General features: G+C 43.2%; 1 protein-coding gene across 2 annotated transcripts in view; it reads left to right on the top strand.

Annotated features, from left to right (window-relative positions):
• The window catches only part of LOC147679626 (SEC14-like protein 2), a 501,045-nt gene that overhangs the window by 83,247 nt on the left and 395,099 nt on the right, over window positions 1-22,699 (top strand). The window contains exons 2-4 of one of the 2 annotated variants that reach the window (XM_086943203.1): window positions 6,035-6,110; window positions 19,885-19,928; window positions 20,976-21,038. The exons of the other annotated variant lie outside the window; for it this stretch is intronic. Of the exons in view, the coding sequence (XP_086799329.1) occupies window positions 6,035-6,110; window positions 19,885-19,928; window positions 20,976-21,038 (183 nt within the window). The remainder of the gene's footprint in view (window positions 1-6,034; window positions 6,111-19,884; window positions 19,929-20,975; window positions 21,039-22,699) is intronic. 2 annotated transcript variants of the gene reach the window in all.

Raw genomic sequence — 22,699 nt, 5'->3', positions numbered from 1 at the left:
ATAGTGCGACAGTTCTATCTAGCGATGTTATTTTACTAGGAGCAGCAGATCCTAGCAATGCTAGAATGGGTCATGAATTTATTTTCAGAGCTATGGCTGTTTTCAGGTTCTGTATTGCCTCATCGGGGCTGGACGCTACTGCCCCGTCATTCCAACAATGGTTAGCCAGATTACTCGCCATCTCAAATATAGAAATCATCATCTATAAACTCTATAAACGGAAGGGCAGAAGGCGACGTAAAAGAGGATAAAAAATGTGGACCCCTCTAATAGAATGGTGCCAATCTCAAGGCTAGATGTAAATGAATTCAAGGTTTTAGTTGAAGCCAGATATGGGTGTATCTTTGTTTTATTTTGTTTTGAAGCTAATGTATTCAGGAATTACAATTATCGAAAGTTATGATTAAATAATGTAACTGTATGTATACTTGTCTGACCGGTAAGGGGGGGAGAGGTGGGCGAAAAATTGTTGTTAGAAACTGAATAAAGATATTTAAAAAAAAAAAAAGACAGAGACCTGGGCCGTCAGTACGCCTTCCTCTTTACCTCCAAATTAAAAGTTAAATGAAACAACAAGTCAGTCTTCTTCATACAACCATCCAAGGCATGGGACTGGCTGAAGGCCGTGATACCAAGCTCATTCAAGCCAGGTGCGAGTGCATATTGGTGCGAGTGGGGATCCCAGTTGAGATACGGTCACCGGAGATGGACACGAAGGGCAGATCTGTCCTCCTTGAAGCAGCCCTGAACGGTAGGCTCATACTTTTAGGAAACACATATGCCCCAACAGAGCAATCTCCGTTATTACAGCACTTATCCCTCAGTCTTGCTAAATGGCCACATGTCCGTTGGCTTTTGGGAGGGGATTTAATACAGTATTGGACTCTATTCTGGATCAATCTTACCCGCCACTTCCTACGCGTCATCGAAACCCAGGTGCAAAACTTTACTCCTTTCATTCCCCAGTTCATAAGGTCTATGCACGCCTGGATTGTATAGTCTGCTTGCACCCTATCTGCCCTTTATTACCTCCCTGGATTACCTATGCAGGAACTCTCCTACCACAGCCCCCTTTTACTAGGTCAGCAGTGGGGAAGGCCAGCATCCCAATTCCGACCTGGCGATTGCAACACTCTACCCTTGAGGAAACCCCATTCTGTGATGCCCCAGCCTGCACGGTTCAGGACTTTTTTTTGAATGCAAGTAAGGCACAGCTTCTTCCCCCAGCAGCATATTGGGAGGCCTTCCAGCTGGGATTCTGGGCAGAGTATATACAGACGCTGGTCAGAGTCTAGCCCATACTCCTTTGAGACCCAGACCTTGCTAAGCAAGACTACATACAAACAGAAAGGTGATTGGCCATAAACTCTCAACTCCTTCCAGCTTAGAGTCCATGACGAGAAAAGGAGGTTCGACTTTTAGAGCGCCTCCGCTGTTTAGACTTTGCAGCATATTCCACTAGTATATATTCAGAGGGTGACCATTCCAGCAGACTGTTAGCGTGGTTGGCCAATAGGGAGACTAAGTTGCCGCCATTGACCACACTCCAAGACCCGGATGGCATCCATCTTCTGGCACAACAGGCAATATATTCTGCCTTCACCTCATACTATGCAGATCTATACCGACCCCCTCTGGAGGCCTCAGCCGTTTACCTTGATACATCCTTAGAGCCGATATCCCTCCCCACATCTCTCCTGTAGAATGGGGGGAACTTGATTTCCCCTTACAGTTCAGGAGGTGAAGACAATAATAACAGCTTTGTCCACTGGCAACCCGCCTGGGCCGACCGGCATTGTAAAGCTTTTCAAGGCACTCTAGCCCCCAAATTGCTTCAATTATAGTACACTGGCCTCGGGGATCCTCCCCTCCACACTAAAGAATGCCTCCTATGTGTCATTCTTCAAACCCGGGAAAGACCCCATAGATGTTGTTTCCTATCGCCCTATTGTATTATTAAATATGGACAACAAAATTCCGAGCACTATTTTGGCCAAGGGAGTTCAGCAGATATTACCACCATTGATCCGCAAGGATCAAAGTGGGTTTGTCCCAAGGAGGAATAACTCTGTGTGTATCCAACACTTGTGCCTGTATAATGGAAGCAGTGTAAACCACATGGCCCCAAGCAACTGCATTAGGGCTCGGTATTCATAAAGCATTCAACTCCCTCACCTGGGACTATTTATTTTAGTCCTGGCAAATGTTTGGCTTTGGCCCCTAGATTACCAAGTTAATCCACTTGCTATATGCCTCCTCCACCACAAACAACTAGAACTAATTTTGGGGGGTGCCTTTCCAGCTCCATCCCAGTCAGGCGGGGTGCATAACAGGGCTGCCCTATCTCGCCTCTCCTCTTCACCCTGTCAATGGCGCCACTGGCAGCCATGGCACGGGCCGTGGAGAGGGGGTTAATGGTGGGATTGGGGTAGTGGCAAATTCACCTACTGGATGTCCCCCATGCAGTATCTTTGTACACAGATGATCCCGTCTTATACTGAAGGATGTCACATAAACCCCAACTCACATTGGAGCTGGGGGGCTGTTGGGGCTTCTAATTTTGAATATTACTGCTCGGGTGCCCAATTACAATGGCTTGCATACAGTTGGTGGACCGATTCCTGGAGGACATGTACTTGGCCAGCCCTCCTTTGACTTATGAGGCTCTCCTCATGCTCCTGTACCCTAGCACCCAACCGCCACTGGACGCCTCTCTCCTTCTGCAGTAGCTTTCTCTTGTCCGACGCAAGCGTTCCTCTAACCAACCCCCAAACGTCCCAGGTACCTACTGTTCCGCTGAACGGATTCCCAATGGGGAGGTGGGAAACCGCTAAAGTCAACAAATGCACATATTGGAAGAGACTGGGCTGTATAGCAAATGGCCCTGTTTCAGAACAGACAATTGATGTAATTTGAGACCCTGATTGAACAGTATCCTCTCCCCAACTTCAATTCCTCCTTTACGCCGCCCAAAAACTCACTGTGGGTAACATTTGGGCAGCACACAAGACCTAACTAGATGCAAATCCACTTCAGAAAACAATACACGCAATGGGCAATGTTCGTAAACTAATTAGCTGGCTTAATAAGGCTCTAATCGCACACAGACATCGTTGAGACCCCTGAGAGACACCTGGGAAAAGGATTTTGATAGGCCACTTAACGATAAATTATGGTGTCACATGATGCTCATCTGAAGTTGAACTAATTATACATTCTTCATAGAGCATACCTCTCCCCTAATCGACTGGCCCACATCTTTCCAGATGGCACTAATACTTGTGCCAGGTGCAGCACCCCTGGAGCAGAGTTAAGACAATTGCTGAGGCACTGCCCACAGATTCGACATTACTAGAACACAATATTATCCCACATGGAACAAGTCACAGGGATCGCAGGCATTACTTAATGGGAGGCAGGAGCCCTGGGTATCTATGCAAGACTACTCAAACAAAAAGTAGCAGCATGTACCCTGGATCTGGCCCTCATCCCGGCCAAGAAAATGGTCACAACATGCTGGACTCTTCCAACCCCACCTCGTCCAGAACATTGGGCGAGCACCTTTAGCCGAAGGGCAAAGGCTGATTCGGTGGCCTTCACCATGAGGAAGCCAGGGATCTGTATCACTGCATAATGGCCCAAGATTGGAGGCATCACTTGTTGGCTGATCGAGTCACCCTCAGACTTCTCCTCCTATTCCGCAGATGTAGGACCCCAGCCCCATGCCATGGGGATTGTCCACTCCTCCCGGGGACCCTGGACTTGATTCCCACACCCTATCTGACCCCCAACCTATGCTCCGAATACATAGGACTGGGGTAAATCGAGAGTACTCCACCCCCACCCCACTGCAAGGCCAGGTCACCCACGACCCACCATTGATGGTTCTACCTCCCACTACCACCCTTACACCCTATTACCCTTCTGTCCCAGGCCCCCTTACACGAACAAAGAGTGGACAGAGATCCTATGTTGTTTGTTGATTTATTCTGGGGAGTTCTAACACTTGAGCAGAACATCAACTGTGTAACAGAATTACTTGCCCATCTCATTGCTACTTGCATGCTTAAACTGTATTCATGTTAAAAGTAATAAATAAACGTTAAAAAAAGTGAACGCCATCACTTCATCCTGCTACCACACACTGAAGACGCTCCAGAAGGTGGCTATCAAGCAACACCAGAAAAACCATCTGTGACGCCCTTGTCACCAGATAATTGGACTATGGAAACACCCTCTATGCAAAGATCACCAGAAAACTACAAACCATGCCGAACTCCGCAGCCAGACTCATCCTCAACCTCCCACATAGAACTCACATCAAACCACACTGCAAGGAGCTCCATTGGCTCCCGATATACAGAAACATGCTCACTTCAAATTACTCACACACATTTAAGGCACTACACAACTTATGCCCCACCTCTATAAGCGGTCGCTTCTACTTCCACGACCCACCCAGACACCTATGCTCCACAGGGCTCATACTGGCAGAGTTTCAAACATTCACAGAATCAGACCAGTAGGACGAGCGTTCTCTTATATCGCCTCCAAAGCTTCTAACGACCTCCCACTACTTCTTAGAGTCTCCTCCTCTGTTCTTGAATTCCATCAGAAGCTTAAGACCTGGCCTTCTAATTAACCAACCTACCCAAGGCAGTGCTAGGTGCATACACCGGCTCAGCGCCATGATACCCTTGCGGGGGACACTGTGCTTTACTTTCACCTAGCATATTTGCACTAAATGGGTGTAATCCTAGTAGGTCACACCATTACTCCAGATGGTGAGACGAGGAGATACCAATACAAACCTTTTCAGGGTGGGTATACAGTCTGCTGCTCTACATTTTATACCAGATGAGCACGATTACACCTGAACATGATCAGATTTTGCCTGCTCTTCCTAGGTCGAGTGGCCAATTCTGATCAGGGGTTTGCGACCAAGACCCCCCTGGTCTCTGCATAAAACTATAGTCTGGCTCATATTTTGCTTATGACCTGGTGGCACACGAAAGGCATAGCAAGTTAGTATGCTACTATAACTAAAATGCTGTGGCCCACCTCCTATCACCCTACTGCTCTCAACCCTTCAGGCAGGGCAGATCAGATGGTCCTGCCAGGTCTTGTCTGCAGTGTACCTCTGCCTTGATAAGCCTCTATTATTAAAGAGATGTGTGTGCTCATGCACTATCTGTAGCCTGGGTCCTCAGACCGTCGGAAAACTGTGTATGTGTGCTTGGTAATAACAGGCAGGTGCTCTCCGAGAGGGTGGGAGATTGAGAGAGAGATGGAGAAAGAGAGCGAGAGAGATAGAGAGGGAAAGAGATTGTCAAAGGTGTTTGTGTGAGTGCGTGCATTGTCTCTAGCAAGGGGTGGTTTAACAGTCTGAAAGCTGTCTGACAGTGCTGTCTGGCAATGGCCTTCACAGCGCGATGGGGAAAAGCTGTGTGTGCCATCTGAAGGAGGGACCATGGGACTCTGATCCAGTGGTGCTTGAACAATATTCAAGAGTGGGGGTGCTGCGATCAGTGTTATGTCGCTGAAGTCATCGGGATTGTGAAAAATTCAAGCTTCACGCAAAGAACAAGTGTAGCAAATGAGCGACGTCCATTCAGCAGGAGAGTGGTAAGGTTGTGGTATTCAGACAGTGTTGCATTTGGCAGCACCCTGTTGCAAATTTATTAAATCATGGTGCAAAATCCACTGGCTTTGCAGTCGGAGAAAGAAAAGTAAACACCGATCTCCATGTTAAAAGAATAACCAGCAGTTTATAGAAGACATCCTAACATTTTACTTCTGTGTCAAGATACAAGCAAAACTTAAAGGCCTCTTTATTGCGCTTTCATCTTCTGAACTCCTGCATGGTTATTTTTAGGGGTGCTCCAACACCCCTTGCAACCCTATTTTGAGCAACTAATGCTGTGATACCCATACTATAATCGGATTTTCCGATGTTGTTCTGGCTGTACATTTTGTAATCTTCGACATCCCTTGCTGCACAATAAACCGCCTGCTGCACTTTCTGTCTCCATAGTTCCGTGAGAATATCAAGGATGTGCTGCCCGGACTCCCAGGCCAGGACGATTATTACCTTCTGCGATGGCTCAGAGGTAAGCATTGGAGGGAAAGAAAGGTGATGTGTGTATGTGTTGGAGGGGTGGGGTTGGAGTTGTACCAGCTCGAAGGAATACGACATGGAGTCTGTAAGGAGAGTTTAAAGGTTGGAGGGCGCAGCAGTGCAGACTATCTCCCAGAGATAAGCTTCATTCCCCCTTATCTCTAGCACAATGACCTATCCAACTCCCTGCAAGATGTCCAAGTTAAGGAGACTGTGGGAAGTCAAAGGTCTCTGCAGTCAGAGAGAGCATTTATTAGAAAACAAGAAACCTGGGCCTACAGAGGATGAGCTTCATGTCTGACAGGCGAGCAACCTTTTGTAATGTAACTCGAGCTGAGATCATGGGGGTTCAACGACAATCTCGCCTTCAGAAAGAAGCCAAAGACCTACCTTTACCAACAGCATTGAAATGAAGATAAATTCAAGGAAATTGGGTTGATGCTTTATTCAATCGAAGAGCACAGTACAAGTAATCCAGCAAGATCAGCATCAAGGAATAACTGACTCTTACAAAGGATGCACATCAACATAACATGTATAACATTCCACATTCAGTAATGACATAACTAGAATGTGTATGATTAAAGGAACAGTACAATAAGTAAGCAACACAACACATCCCCCTTTCTAATAATAAAAATAAAAAAAATAAAGAACAAGGAAAGCATACATTAAGTGGATCAAAACTTTTCCAATCATATGCAAAATAAAAAAAAGAAACTACTACCTATTGTTTGTGATATAACCCATAACTATTGTTAGTGATATAATCTTTAAGCCACAGAGGAACCAAGCCCTTCCTTGAGGAATGACGGAGAGTAGGATCCTCACAAGTAACAGAACCATCTTCCATAGGAGTGACAACCGAATCTTCAGAGATGTTGCTAGAAGACTCTAAATTATCATTCTCAGAAACAACCACACTAGAATTAGGAATATCACTCGAACTAGGACAACTAACCACTCCAGAATTGTCAATCAAATTATTGTTACCACTAGAACCATCAACATCCAAATCTTCTGGTTTCCAAAGGGTGTTAGAAACATCAGGCCTAGAAGAACAACTCAGATTACATCTGGCAACTCTACTCAAATTCCAAACTTTCCCATTGCTAAGTTTAACAGAATTCTTCAAGACTTCCATTACTTGAAAGGGTTCTGAAAAAGTAGACTCGCCTTTCTGTACCTTAAATGTTGGTGATTGGATTAGAATTAAAAAACCTTTTATCTTGACCTCTTTTGATCCATGCTTCAAATCATGATATTTTTTACTTTTGTCATGGACCTGTACCAACCGTGCCTCGACTAAGTCCTTAGAATAAGGCTCAACTTCACTTGAAAATAACCGAGTAGGGATAGTTTTAGAACGTGGGTTCCTACCCTTCATTAAGACAAAAGGGGAAACCCCAGTAGAATCATTAACAGTAATACGGTAATTCCAAACAACTTTCCCAACTTGAGTTGGCCAATCCAGATTATTACTAATAGAAAGCTGAATAGTATTCTTCAATACCCTATTAAAACGTTCTACGACACCGTTACCACCAGGATTATGAAGAGAAGTTGTCCTATGCCTAATACCAAGTTTACTGAAATATCTTTTCGTTCTTACAGACAAGAACTGAACACCATTATCGGTGAGAATGCAAGAAGGGATTCCCTCTGTAACAAAAGTCTCATCCAGGAAACTTAAAACAGAATCAGGATCTGCTCTCTCTACCACCTTAACAACGGCCATTTAGAAAACAAATCAATGAGGACAATCAAATACCGATGAGAACCATCCTGTTCTTGAATAGGGCCCATAATGTCCACCGCAACAGATTCCCAAGTAAACTCAGGAGAAGAACACTCCAACATAGGAGGACGAAAGGTACGCAAAGTTTTGTCTGCAGAAGCACAAATGACACAATCTCTAACAATCTTTTCCGTTTGAGAATCACAACCAGGCCACCAGAATAAATTCTTTACCAATGATCTAGATCTCACAATCCCAGGGTGACCCTCATGGCAAAGTTCAATGATTCCTTCACGCAAACCACTAGGAGGAACAATCTTCTCACCCCTTAATAAAGTCTCATGAGCAACTGAGAGTTCAGACCTAACTTCCCAAAAAGGTCTTAAAACATCATCCAACACATCTTTTTTATCTGGCCAACCCTCAACTGTGTAGGAAATTACTTTCTGTAAACATTCATCAGCCAAGTACTCACTACTCCATTCTTCCCTGCTGAAGGCTGAAAGACCTTCATCATGAACATAGGCTATTTGTAATTCATTCCAATCGTTATTATCAACTTCCTCTAACATTACAGGCATCCTTGACAGAAAATCGGCAAGAACGTTGCTTTTACCTGGCACATAAACAATCTTGTAAATGAAGTTCTGTAACCTCATAGAAATTCTAGCCAGGCGAGCAGAAGCATTGATAACTCCTTCTGTAGTCAAAATCTTAACTAATGGTTTGTGGTCGCTGCGTAATAAACACATTTTACCCCAAACGAAAGACTTGAAATGATCTAACGCCCAAGCACAAGCTAAAGCCTCCCTTTCTATTATAGGGTACTTTTCTTCACAAGGAGAAAGAGATCTTGAAGCATAGGCTATTACATTTTCCTTCCCTTGCTCATCTATTTGCACCAAAACAGCTCCAAGACCCTTGTTACTAGCATCAGTAGTAATTACGTTCTCCAAGGATGGATCAAAACTGTGTAGAGCAGTGGCCTGAGCAATAGCGTTCTTAATATTCTTGAAATCTTCATTACAAGATTTAGACCATTCAAACTTCACACCCTTCTTTAAAAGTTGTCGAATATTATATGTAACACTCGCAAAATTAGGAACATACTTAGAGCAAAACTCGGCCAATCCCAAGAATGACTTAATGTCGTCTTTACTTGTAGGAACAGGAGCCTCAGAGATAGCTGAAACCAAAGAAGGTTTTGGTTTAACACCTTCAGCATCAATGATATGGCCTAGATAAGTTACACTCTTCTGAGCAAATTTACATTTAGAATGTTCAACGGTAAGGCCCTTGCTTTCAAGAATATTCAATACTTTATGTAGTCTTGACAAATGTTCATTTTCATCATCTCCAAAAACAAGAATGTCATCTTGAAAAAATCTGACACCTTTTTCACCCTTAAATAATTGATACATTAGTCGTTGGAAAACTGCAGCCGCCGAAGTTAAGCCGAACGGCATCCGTTTATAACGGAAGCAACCAAAGGGTGTCACAAAGGATGTAAACTTCATTGATTCAGGGCACAGAGAAATCTGGTGGTATGCAGACGATAGGTCTATAGTAGAAAACCATTGTGCATTACCAAGACTAGAAACCATCTCATTGATTTTAGGAAGTGGGAACTTGTCAACCACAATATTGCTGTTTAAATACCTCAAATCCACACACAATCTGATTTTACCATTGCTCCGTCTCGCGACGACAATTGGCGAAACCCATTCACTCGCTTCAATTGGCTCAATAATGTCAGTAGAAACAAGTTTATCCAGTTCTTTGCTGACTTCATCTCTTACCAAAATAGGAACGTTCCTACATTTATGTACCTTTGGACAAGCATCATCCTTTAATATAATCTTATGCTCAAAACCAATTAAATTTCCCAAAGTTTTACTAAAAACTTTCGGAAATTTGTGTAAAATATCGTCAGTAACAACAGAACTATCATCCACTACTAAAACTTGTTCTTTACTGTTTGGATCTAGAATAATGTGAAGTTGTTTTTGGTCAAACCACCCTAAAACAGGTGGTCCTTTCTTAGAAATGTAAAGCTTTCCCCTACATTCTCTTCCTTTGAATCTGAAAACAAACCAACGAAAACCCAGGATAGAAATAGGTTCTCCCATATAACCTTCAGGGTGGATATCTGATGGCAATAACTTTTCACCAACATGTTGGATAAAAGAAGATTTCCACATTTCCTCATTAACAATGGTATAAGGTGAGCCCGAATCAGCATAGATTTTGACAACTACTCCACCAATACTCATTGTACAAATAGGTTTGTTAACCATGTCCTCATCTCTTATTCTTAAAACTAACTTATCATGAACATTCATTACCAAATTATCTTCTATGTCGTTCTCAAAATTTTCTTCCTCATCAATGTCATTTACAAAATTTACTTTACTCTTCTTTTTCCTGTTACATGCTTTTGTCAAATGGCCTTTCAAACCACAACTAGAACATTTAGCTTTCAGGCCAGGACATCCTTTGAAATCAGCTAAATGTTCCAAACTGTTGCATCTGTAACACTTAGGTTTAAAATTCGAGGAAGATTGAGGATGTTTAGTTGAAAAGGATTTGTTGTTAGAACCAAAAGATTGTCTAGAGTTATAACTAAACCTCTTTTTTTCAGTAGCATTCACCTTGCCAACCACTTCATTAGTCAGTGCACTATTATCATTCTTTATAACGTTAGCGTACCTGCCAGACATTTCTGCTTTGCGTGCAATAGCAAGAATATCATCTAAAGGAGAATCCCCATTAATCCATAACCTATCCTGTATAGAAGCATTGTAAGAATGCATAACAATTTGGTCTCTAATTAATTCTTCTTGTAGTACACCAAATTTACAGTCTAATGATAATTTTTTAAGGTCAGCAAGAAAATGATCAATGTTCTCATCTTTAGTCTGTTTTCTTGAAAAAAATTTGAATCTTGTTACGCCAATACACACTTTAGGAGCAGAGTAAGTGTCTAAATGTAAAAGCGCTAACATATAAACATTCAAATCACCTGGAAAAGAGGGTTTAGTCATAGTTTCATATACCTTTAGTCCAACAGGACCTAAAGAATGAAGAAGTCTCTTTTTTCGAGCATGAGACATTTTTCCATCCTCATCTAATGCATCTATATAGTTACAGAAATAAGGCTTCCATTCCAACCACTTAAGTGGTGGTTCACTACCAGAAATGCCTGAGGAGGGCTAATGTTGTAATTAGGTTGAGTCATCGTAAATTAGAAAACCTAATACCACAATAATTTAAAATCAAAAATGTGAAGTAATGCTGGATTAAGTACTTTAAATATTGTCGCTATTACAAAAACTTATAATGTGCTTATACCTGTTAAATAGTGTCACACTAAATTAAATCATCACTGTACTGAATACCGTAAAATAAATAATTATATAGAGAAATAAAGAAAGGTGTGCGAGTCACCGTTGATGGTAACGCGCTGATGAAGTTGGAGAAGGTGTGCGAATCACCGTTGATGGTAACCCGCTGATGGCGGTGGAGAAGGTGTGCAAATCACCGTTAATGGTAACCCGCTGTTGAAAATTGTTTAATCTTCCCTCCGATTCTTCAAAGATGGTAATGCGCTGATGTAGATTGTTAAATCTTTACTCCGAGTCTTTACGAAGGTGTCTGTGACTTCAGGTTTAACCAAAATGGCCGCCACAACGTGTTACGTCACACGCAATTACCCAGCATTCAAAGCGGAACGTCGGGGCGTCAAGGTGGAACGTCAGTACGCCAAGTTTGAAGATGAAACAGAAGGCGAAATGTTTACTTTTGAATATGGTGCGAGCTTTGGAGCGAGCTGTGGTGCGAGCTGTGACGCGCTAATAGCAACAACGGTAAAGCGCTTCTCTCCTTAATTTACAATTAGTCACGCCAAAATTTCATTTCCATTAGGATTCATAGTTAAAATCCAACAATGAAGGAGTTAATGTAAATCCTTTGTTTTTGCTCGCAATAGCTCGGTATTTAAAAACGCATGCAGTTTCAAAATGAACAGCGCTATAAAATATGCTCAAGCACCTTAAGATTAATCCAAAAGTAATTAGTCAATAAATAGTTGGTATATTTACCAAGGTAGGTAATTGTCATCAGAGTTCTTTAACGTCCTTTCCAGTCCATAGAGGTAAAACAAAAAAAAATGTTAAAATCAGGTTGCAGTAAGTATCCCGCGTAGGTTCTGCTCTTCGAATCCTCGTCGCCAGTGAAATGAAGATAAATTCAAGGAAATTGGGTTGATGCTTTATTCAATCGAAGAGCACAGTACAAGTAATCCAGCAAGATCAGCATCAAGGAATAACTGACTCTTACAAAGGATGCACATCAACATGACATGTATAACATTCCACATTCAGTAATGACATAACAAGAATGTGTATGATTAAAGGAACAATACAATAAGTAAGCAACACAACACACATCTACACAATGACATTGTTAACGGCTCATAGTGATGACCCACACTCTCCTCTTCGCTTGCCTTGTTTTGGTTCCACAGCACTGCAATATTATGGAACCCACACTTCCTTACAGAAACAGAGCTCCACAGTACTGCATCTTCATGAGTTCCACACTTCGTTACACCAGGTGTTTCTCCCCAGCACTACATATTCATGGTTTCCAAACTCCCTTACCCCAGATACTGCTCCCTGGTACTGCATTTTCATAGGTCCAGATTTACTTACACCAGATGTATCTCCCTAGTACTACATTTTCATTGGTCCCACACTTCCTTAAACCAGCCAAAGTTCTTCAGGTGCTGCAGCCTCGTGAGTTCCACACTCCCTTACACAGGCCATAGCTCCCATTGTACTGCAGCTTACATAGATCTCAGAGTCCCTTAGACCAGTCAAAGCGCCCAACGTATTACAGCGAAATGCACACCCTTGAGCAGGACCATCCCTTACAACAGACATTGCTCCCTTGTTATTGCACCTGATGCATCTCACCCGTTCTTTACAACATCATTGCTTCACAGCAGTTCACCCCATGTGTCTCACTCTGTGGTATTGGCTTGAAATGTGGGTTTGTTGAGTGGATGATGATGCATGAGTAAGGGGGTGTGGAATGTAGAATGATGGTAAATGCTAAAATCTAGATGGAGTGGATATTGTCAGCTGGGAATTGGATGAATGCTGACTGGTGTTTTGTTGTGTTACTTCTCTATTTCTACCAGTTATACTCTGTTCCATGTGCAAAAAAAAATGTCTTCCTCATCATCGAATCGCGTTTCCTTTGTTAAGCGCTTACCTGGATCTTAACATACTCTACTTTACAAGAGGCAGAGCTCAGTAACACATCCTAGAGAGTTTTACTCTGCCTTTCACGAGACAGAGCTCTAACAGTACTTCAGCACCAATGGATGTACACTTATTTATATCAGACTCAGCTGCCCCACTATTGCACTCCAGTGGATCCCACAAGTTCTTACAGAATGCATAGCTTTCCCAGATCTACAACCCTATAGGGCCAATTATTCTAGGCACAGGCCTCACAGTCATATTCCACATTAGGTCCCACAAATCTTTACAGCAGACCCAGCGCTCCAATACCACAGCCCTACAAGACTGCACAGTTTTTTATGTGATAGAGAGCTCCCCCACTACTGTAACATCTTACCTAGCACATTTCATCATACCAGACACTGCTCCTCGTTTACTTTACCTTAATGGGTCCCACCATTTTTTGCACCATATATAGTGGCGCCAGTACTTCGCACCCATGGCTGCAACCGTCTCCTACACCAGCCAAGCATCCCCAGTATTGTGCTGTGGGAGGGTCTGATACTTCCTTACACAAGACAAACCTCCACCAGTTCCTACACCTACTATTTATTTATTTGCGTTTTGTATAGCAAGGACAAGACCCAGATGATGCCACACAGCACTGCATAGAAATTACACTGTCGATATCAACATCAAATGATGATCATTACCCCTGTACAAGGATGGAATACAATTAGATTTACAACACCCACATCATTGAAAATCGCCTAGGGGAGTCATTAAAGGCTCTTATGTGGAAAGGTATATAGTAAGCAAGGGGGTTACAAATGTATGGACAATATTTTTAATGGATTAGAATTGCTACGTAATTGCTTTTGTCCACCTGAGGCAACTATTTTAATTGTTAGCTAGATTCGGTCTCAAAATGGAGAGTTTCATGGATAAAGCTCGTCGGTTTAAGAATGCTTTTAGCTTTTATTTTTTTATTCGTTACATTTGTTAATGTGCATTATGAATATCCATGGAAGTTGTCATATTTGACATGCATAGTGATGTATGCTCAGCAATGACGCTTGTGAGCCGAGCATTCGGGCGAACTTTGTGTTCATGATGATATCCTGCAAATACTTGCCAGATGTGTAAGGCAATCTACGATTTATTTTTCCTCGCCTAGTGACCTGACATGACAACATGTAATGCACCATCTGTGAGATATTGAATATATTCATCGTTTACTGACCTCCGAAGGATGGAAGGCTGGGTTGGCCTTGCTCTCTGCAGAAAATGGCATATCGTTGATTCGAGCTGTAAACTCAGTCATTATGAACTCTGGTAATGGACCCAGTACAGCATGAGTAGCTGCTGTCACTCTCTACTACTTCACTTGCCACCTCCTCTGCATATCCTGCTTTTAGGGAGCAAGCACTGTGAAAGACTGTTCAGCTTTATAAACCAATACCAATTGCAAGCCAATATATCAGAGGGATTTATTTTAGGTTAGTTTGTTAAACTGTAAGCACTGTTTGTATCCGGAGTTGGAGTAAGTGGACACGTAAAAACCTGCATGTTCTTATCGTGTATTCTCTGTTCCTGTGAAGAAGATGCCTTTCTATCCCTTCCGCTCTGTCCATAGAACATAAAACGCATCCCCTCTCCTCAGGTCTAAATCTGGTCATTTCCGGTTTTACATGAATAGTGCCTCTGTTCTTTTACTTTTCTCCTTGGCCTTTTAGACTGTTTGCTGTCAGGACATTTTCCCAGAAAAACACAGTTTGTAACGTGTTCCTGTGTGCTTGTATTTGTTTGAGTGTTATTGAGGTGTATAGTGCAGTGATCTGAACAGCACGTGCTACCCATTCAGCTTCTCTTCTACTCTTCTCCAAAAGAGCTCAGGCCTGTCTATTGTCATCTTGCCCGTGGAACTCCTTTCTCCAATGGCTATTGCATTTCTCCATATGTCCTAGGTTTTCGTTGACATAATAATTCGTTGATTACCCTTGTGCTCTTTTTAGGTCGAGGTATATCCGGTTTTGCCGAAGGCAAAACCGGATGTAAAGAGATCTTATGCTGTGTAGTAGGGCAGTTTAGACCCGCCTCTCAGCTCCGTTCGCTTCGATTGGCTGGCTTCCTAAACAGAGGCCAGCCATTGGAAGAGAAGTGAGTCATTCCAAACAAGCCCCGTCTTTTTCGGATTTGGGGGCGTCATTTTTGCTGTTCTTTAGACAGTGACGTCATCCGTCACTCAGAACAGCAAAACCACGCCCCCAAGTCCGAAAAATATCCAAAGCTTGAGTCGGCCATTTTTCCCCAACCCGTCCCCTGTGAGGTCGCCTCTTCAGTCACCTTGCAGCCTCCCTCTCAACCCCTGCAGACTCCCACCTCCCTACTCCCTTTCGCTCTCACCCGTCCTCCCAGTCCGTAGCTCCATGCTCCGGCAGGCTCCCTCTCGGTGCTTCTTGTCCTGCGCGCAATCTGCCCTGTAACCTCCCACTTCCCTGCACTCTCACTCCCAGCTCGCCTCCATCCACGCACGGATTTGGTAGCGCTCACGGCACCAGCGTCTCCGCCGCGCGCCGATGACTGCTCTGTTCCTGGCCGGCTTCACGGAAGGCAGCATGTTTGTCTATTGTTTGGCTTCGGCAGCCCCTGAGGATGTCTCCATGATGTTGAGGTGTGGTCCCTCCCGCAGTGCCCAAACGCCATGAGCCTCGGTGTCCTCCAGCACCTCCCGTGTTCCGCTCCCCCCTCCGGCACCCCCGTCCATGCCGCTGAGCCCAGCCGGCGCAGCCGACATGGACCGCAGCACCATCAGCAAAGCCCAGCCCAGGGCCGGCTCGACCGGGCTCGCGGGGGAAACTAAACCCAAGAGCGGTGAGTAAATACTTGGGCGTGTGTGTGTGGCTGGGTTGGGTGCTGGAGAATTCCTCTGGGCTGTTGGATTATTTGTTATGTACGCCGTTCGGCGTTTGCTGACATTTAATGCTTTGCGCATTTTTATGCACAGAGAGATTTACCACGTCTTAATGAAAGACTGCTGAGTGGTGCACGTAATTTGGATTACATTCGTTTGTCTGCTTTACACTATGAGCACAAGCAGTGGGGTACTTTGTTTGTGAAGTCCTGCTCCTTAAATTTTGCACTCGCAGCCAACAGCATACACATAATGATGTACCCTTGTGCAGTGAGATTCTAGCATTTAATACTGTTTCAGAGTCCTAGCAAGGAAATATCGCACAGCCAATTTCGATTCCGATGTTTATGTAGTGATTGTAAAACTGATTTGAACCTAAAGTCCTGTGTCCTTACATGGTGCATTTGCAGCGAAACTATGAGAAAGTTCTGTCTATTCATGTGAAAGTAACTGTATAAACTCCTGCCCCAATAAGCATACATGCAATAAAAGTGAGCAGAAAATATTAATCCACCTAAACGTGCAGTCATGAAGTGCGCAGCCCACACACCATCCCCTTGCACAATGCTATCTACATCGCAGAGACATAACTGTAGATGTTTTGTAGTTAGTGCAAAGGGTCCCAGAGCCTGCTTTTTGGGAACCACATCCGCATGGCCTAGTTTTGGTTCTAACTACAGAAACCTTTGGTGAAAATTCCCAAAAAATGATAGAAGTTGTGGTCCCACAGCAGGCTGGGGACACTCCTGATGGGATGGTGAGTTTCATCACAGGGTACAGAACCTAAGCAGATACACGATATGGCCAAAGCAGAGGCGCTACAGAGCAGCAAGGGGCCTGGACGCAAGAAAGAGAAGGTGGCCTGTCCACCCCTACTTGTTCATTTATGCCTGTTCTTGGTACGCAGAGAACAAACTTTGTTAAAATTATTTTTATTTTGCTTGTTTCACTGCGTACTCCTTTTTTTTTTTTTTTTTTTTTTTTTGGCTCTGTCTGTGCGAGTGGCCCTGTCTGTGGCTCCGTCTGTGTGTGTGTGAGTGGCTCTGTCTGTGTGTGTGAGTGGCTCTGTCTGTGTGTGTGAGTGGCTCTGTCTGTGTGTGTGAGTGGCTCTGTCTGTGTGTGTGAGTGGCTCTGTCTGTGTGTGTGAGTGGCTCTGTCTGTCTGTGTGAGTGGCCCTGTCTGTGGCTCTGTCTGTGTGTGTGAGTGGCTCTGTCTGTGTGTGAGTGGCTCTGTCTGTGTGTGTGAGTGGCTCGGTCTGTGTGTGTGAGTGGCTCTGTCTGTGTGTGTGAGTGGCTCTGTCTGTGTGTGTGAGTGGCTCTGTGTGTGTGAGTGGCTCTGTCTGTGTGAGTGGCCCTGTCTGTGTGTCTGTGTGAGTGGCTCTGTCTGTGTGTCTGTGTGAGTGGCTCTGTCTGTGTGTGTGTCTGTGTGAGTGGCTCTGTCTGTGTGTCTGTGTGAGTGGCTCTGTCTGTATGTCTGTGTGAGTGGCTCTGTCTGTGTGCACGGCTCTATGTCCGCGAATACTCTCTAGTACTCTCTAATGCCATTGTAAATGACAATACCATTTATTTATGTTTTTTAAAAAATGAAAAAAAATGTCATGAGCAATGCCAATAGCTCTACCTTTCATAATGCCGAGACCATTGCATTGTAAATGCTTGTTTTGATAAGCTATTGCGATGTAGACATGAGATGTGAGAGATCAAATCAGATGTGAAACATGCAGAATTTAAAATCGAGAGCTCAAATCAGTTATGAAACATGCAGAATTTAATATATTTCCCCAAGCTAGCAAGGAGAAAATTAAAGATGGAAGAATGATTGTCCAGTAATGTGCATGCAAAATTATATAGTGTTATCAAATGCATTGAGAGTGTCACAATTTGTGGCGTGATTCTCCCTTAACTCTTTGTGGCAAGTAAGTATGCAGACCCGTTGCAACAATTTAATGCCACGTGGAAGCAGACTCTTCTACTGGTTTCCAGGTCGTAAGCTTCCACACCCTGTGACAACAATTCTGCATTCTGGCAGGCACCCCCTGTGACTTGAACCATCTGCCTGGGCAAGAACCGCATTATGGCATTAAGGCATGTATTGCTGGACACTTGATGTATATAGGTAGCAAGCGGCATAGTTTCTCTATTGGCTTTAAGACCTTGTAGTTGCAGCCCCGTCTGTGATTGTCACTCTGTGCACTGTTGTTGACCCTGTGGTTTTCAGACTAAATCTTGACGATTTTGCCTGTAATGTTAAGACTGCATGTTAGAGAACGCTGTTGTGGCCTCCAGACTTGGTATTGTCAGTCTTATCCTTGATTCCTCAATATCATGTGTTGATGGGCGTCTCAAGTGACACCCAGACCGCATGTTAGTAGCTCCTCAATGACTTTATTGTTTTGTATAGGGAGGGGCTTGTCCCCGTTGGCTTCCAGGAAATGTGCTATTTGGACCTTTAGTGACTACTAGTCCAGTAGTTAGATTTTTGCCAGCAAGGCAACTTTCAAAAATGTGGATAGCAAAGGGATACTGAAAATATATTTCAAGAGCTGGTTGTGGCTCTATTGCAACTGGGGAGCGTGCTATATGTTTATTATATTACTTGCATGGCGTCTACTGGCAACACCCCTTGTTCTTGTACTATATGTTCTGGTGGAATCATGTATAGCTTCCAGGCTATGTGCTGCTAGGTGCTTTTTGGGATTCCAACGCATATGCTCTATTGTTCTAATTGTACTGGGAGCGCTGCCTTACTTTCAAGATATGCGTTTTCAGCACCCGGTGTCTCCTTCAGCATTCTGCATGCTGATGTGTGTTCCTCTGTCCTTTGGTCATATGAATGCAGGAACTCCTCATTTCTCCACCATAGTACCTTTGCTGATATCCATGGATACTAAATATCTCAGTCTCACTTTAGAGCCATCAAAGATTGTTATGACAGAGAACTAGTCTTCCATGCAAGCCAAGAAACCTTTTCTTCTTCCATGCCATGTGCGGGCCTACACTCCGTGAGATTTCCAAGCTGTATAATGATGCCACGGTCTGTGGCTTTAAAGCTGTGTACTGGTGAGCACCTCTGTGGCGTCCACGCCATGTACTACTGGTGTGTTTAATTGCTTCCAGGGTGTATGCTGTTTGTCTACCAAGTTTGATTTAATACCTTGTACTGGCAGCACCCCGTTGGGCATAGCATGCAAAAGTTAAATAAATGTTCTTGGCGTTAGGGTTATTTCATAAGATATTTGCAAAAACTAATAAGGGTTGCTTGGTGATAGGCTACATCGTGGTACTGTTTCTAGCAGTTAGTAAGGGTTGCTAAGTGTTGAATAGTGGTAACTCCAGGGTATAGTTTCTGGAAGCTAGTAAAGATTGTTTTTATATGTTATTTCTATCAGCGAACACTTGGTAGGTGATGTCTTGGTGTTATTTGGGGATACTATTTTTAGCTGTTAACTTCTATTGGGTGGTGGTCCGTGTTCTTTTGGATTATAATGTGAAGCAGCTAACACTGTGTGGATGGTTTTGAAAGTTTTTTTGGCAGTTTTCTTTAGCTAACTAGTTGTATGTTGTTGGGGAGCTGTTACTGCTGTTACGGGCTCAATTAAACAAATAATTGTAGGTGATTTGCTCATAAATAGTGCATTATTCTATGGATCACATGCTGTCTATTCACATTAGCCCTGGGCTTGCTGCCTGGCCGAGGTAGCATGAAGCATGGGATTTAATCATGATTGCTGGTTGGCAAAGAGCGAACGCTGGTTAATAAACTGGAAAGTGGGGTAATTGAAGATAGATGCTTTGTTGACATTGACCAGTGCAAAGTCTAAGAAGCTGCTGTTATCCAGATTGTAATCTCTATTCTTATATTTCAGCTAGAAGTTTCAATCTGCAGAAAGCGGAGGCCATGCTGCGTAAGGTGAGATCTTGGAATATTGGACTTTGGTCCTTGGCAGCAACAAAATCAATAAAACACATCCTTATAAGCTGGGAATTCAAAGCCACATATAATCCTTTTATCCTGCTCTTCATGCTCTCCCTTTGTCTTTATCACATGCCAACTGTGTGCCAAGCGGGATGAAGAAATGATACCCAATTCTACCTTTATCTAAAGAGATTGTGAAATCTGCCCTATTGGGTTTATACAGAGGCATGAGATGAAAAGGAATGTCCCGGGCTGCCCCAAGTCTGGTACCTCCTCAGATCGGATAAAAGGGGAGGGAGAGAAAGGTTAGCAGTTTCATTGTATTATTTCTCAACCTGTTATCTACATTATCACATACTACAAAGTTAGGAAGTGTGCTATGTGGATCATTATTAGATTGTGTTGGAGCACAGTTGGATTGTGATTCATAAGCAATTTGTTGCAGAGTTCATGGCACCGAGATTAAAGAAGATTCAGACCTTGTTGCCTTGAGCACGCTGGCTTATCTGTGTCTTTGGTGCAAGTACTCGAATAGCAGGTGGTGATGCAAGTGAGATGCTGAGGTGCACTGTAAGAGTGATGAAGCAATCTCTGTACCGACTGGTAATCGAAGATAATAGTTTGGAACCAAAGTGGACTACAGATGTACCCACTAGACTTTGCAAGAAATGGTACAATATGATGCGTTTTTAAGTGACATATACTGTCTAGACCTGCGTTGTTGTGAAGGATTGAGATGCCTTTCACACAGTTTTATGTTCCAATCACAGTTAGTAGCGAAATATGGCTCCTTGAGTTGAAAAATGGTAAAATGGTCTTGTATCCCTTCATCTAGCCACTTTGTCTGTTTAGGGGTAAGCCAGGACAGGGTTGAAGTGCATTAAAAGAGCACTCTTGTTTCAGGACAGGTGTCTTAGAAGGTGGGGAGGATGCCCCTCACTAATCTTCCTATTACATCCAGATGAGGGAATGAAGACGTTAGTAAGCACAGAGCCACTGGAATCTGTATTTATTCTCACTTTGTATTTTATGTTTCACCAGCACGTCGAGTTCCGGAAGCATATGGATGCTGATAACATCGTGACAAATTGGAACCCTCCAGAGGTGAGCTTGCGTGCACTCTTTCCCCACATATCCCCTTAAGCTCCATCCATTCTTCTTTTATGTATCTCATAAGTCTCTCACCTTTTGCAATGTTTTCCCATCTTTGTTGTCAGACTATGTTATTTCCAACATTTGTTTCTCTCCCTCTGCCTATCCTCTTGCTCTTTCCTATCTATGTAACATTACTCACCCTCCTTTTCATAGACTTTTTTGGCCAATTTATTAAGGCTTAGAGAAGCCACTGGGATCAGCACTTTTATGGCATCAAAGGTTTGACCCACCATCTTATCCTTTACCCCTGGTCAACTTCTTGGTTGTGGGTAAATAACAGGCAAGAATGGAACCTACAGAAACTGACAAGTGCACTTTCTTTACCTGCCTCTCACTTCTCATGGCCTCGGAGATTGGAGTTAGTAAGGATAGACTTGGGGCTAACAAATGGCATATATAGTCCTCCTCTCTCTGCCTGCTCCCTCAGTCATCACTGAGACTCTGCCTTGTGAAATTCATATCTTTGAGTGAGAGACCATTGCGTTTTATAACCTTTATAGAATAGGAAGGTATTTCTTTCTCGCAATCTTGTCATGGCTATTATGCTAATTTCGTCATTTGCAGGGGGTAGCAAAATAATTAATGTTGCAGTGTACTGGTTTTTACTCAAGGGTAAATACTATTTAGATCACTTTTACTGTGGTCCTCCAATGGGAAGCAATAGAATTTTCACACAGCAAAAACCATAACAGTTTAAAATATACTCATGCATTGCACATACACTTCTTAAGAGATTCTGTTATGTCCTTTCTAATCATGTTGGTAATTGCATATTACCACCCTCTTTTTATTAGAAAGAACAATACCATCTAGAATGTAATATGTACCGTTTAATCACTAATATATATGCAAGAACAGTTCAACCTTTTCCAAAGGTGAGCCCTGAAACCACTCTGCCTAGGGACTTAGGTGCACATCACTGATGAGCCCCAATAAAGCCAAAATGTATTCAGGGCTTCTCTTGTTCCTGTGTAGAGTGGGCATGGGTTATCAATTTGACCTAGGCTTCTCCTTTTGGAGTGGCCCTGGGACTGATATTCATATGTATGCTCACTTTCTGTGAAACAATAATGAAGCTAAAAACAATGGAATGGGATGCTGGCTAGAGGAATTGCCAGTTTTCAAGAATCTTTTGTTCAATCGCCTCTATTAATCCCTTTTCTGTTGTGACAGTAAATTTGACAAGTTTTGATCTTGATAGCTTCTGTCACTACAAGGGGAGGGTGGGTACATTACCATCACGTGATAGGTGATATAAATCAATGATTCTCCAGTATTGGGGTGTCTTTCATAGATTCACATGCTTGAATATTCCCCGTCGTCGGAGTGGGAGTCCCACGGTAAATAAAATAGCAATAAATGCTAAATATATAATAATATATAATAAATATATATATACATAATAAGGAAAAACCCAAAAAATGCATACAATAACCATCTGGTACCTAACCAAGAGTTTCCACATAGGAATGCATGGGGAAAAAGAAGTTCCAATGCAGCCTATCCTTGTCATTATGTTAGTCCAAACTGCAGCCAATCAGGCGCCAGCAGCCCTCTAGAACCTTCTCCTCAGAGCTCAAGCCCTCAGATTTTCTACCGCACGTCGTGTG

This window comes from Lissotriton vulgaris, chromosome 11, assembly GCF_964263255.1.
Source record: "Lissotriton vulgaris chromosome 11, aLisVul1.2, whole genome shotgun sequence".
NCBI classification, from domain to species: Eukaryota; Metazoa; Chordata; class Amphibia; order Caudata; family Salamandridae; genus Lissotriton; species Lissotriton vulgaris.
This window is presented reverse-complemented; position numbering and strand designations above follow the sequence as displayed.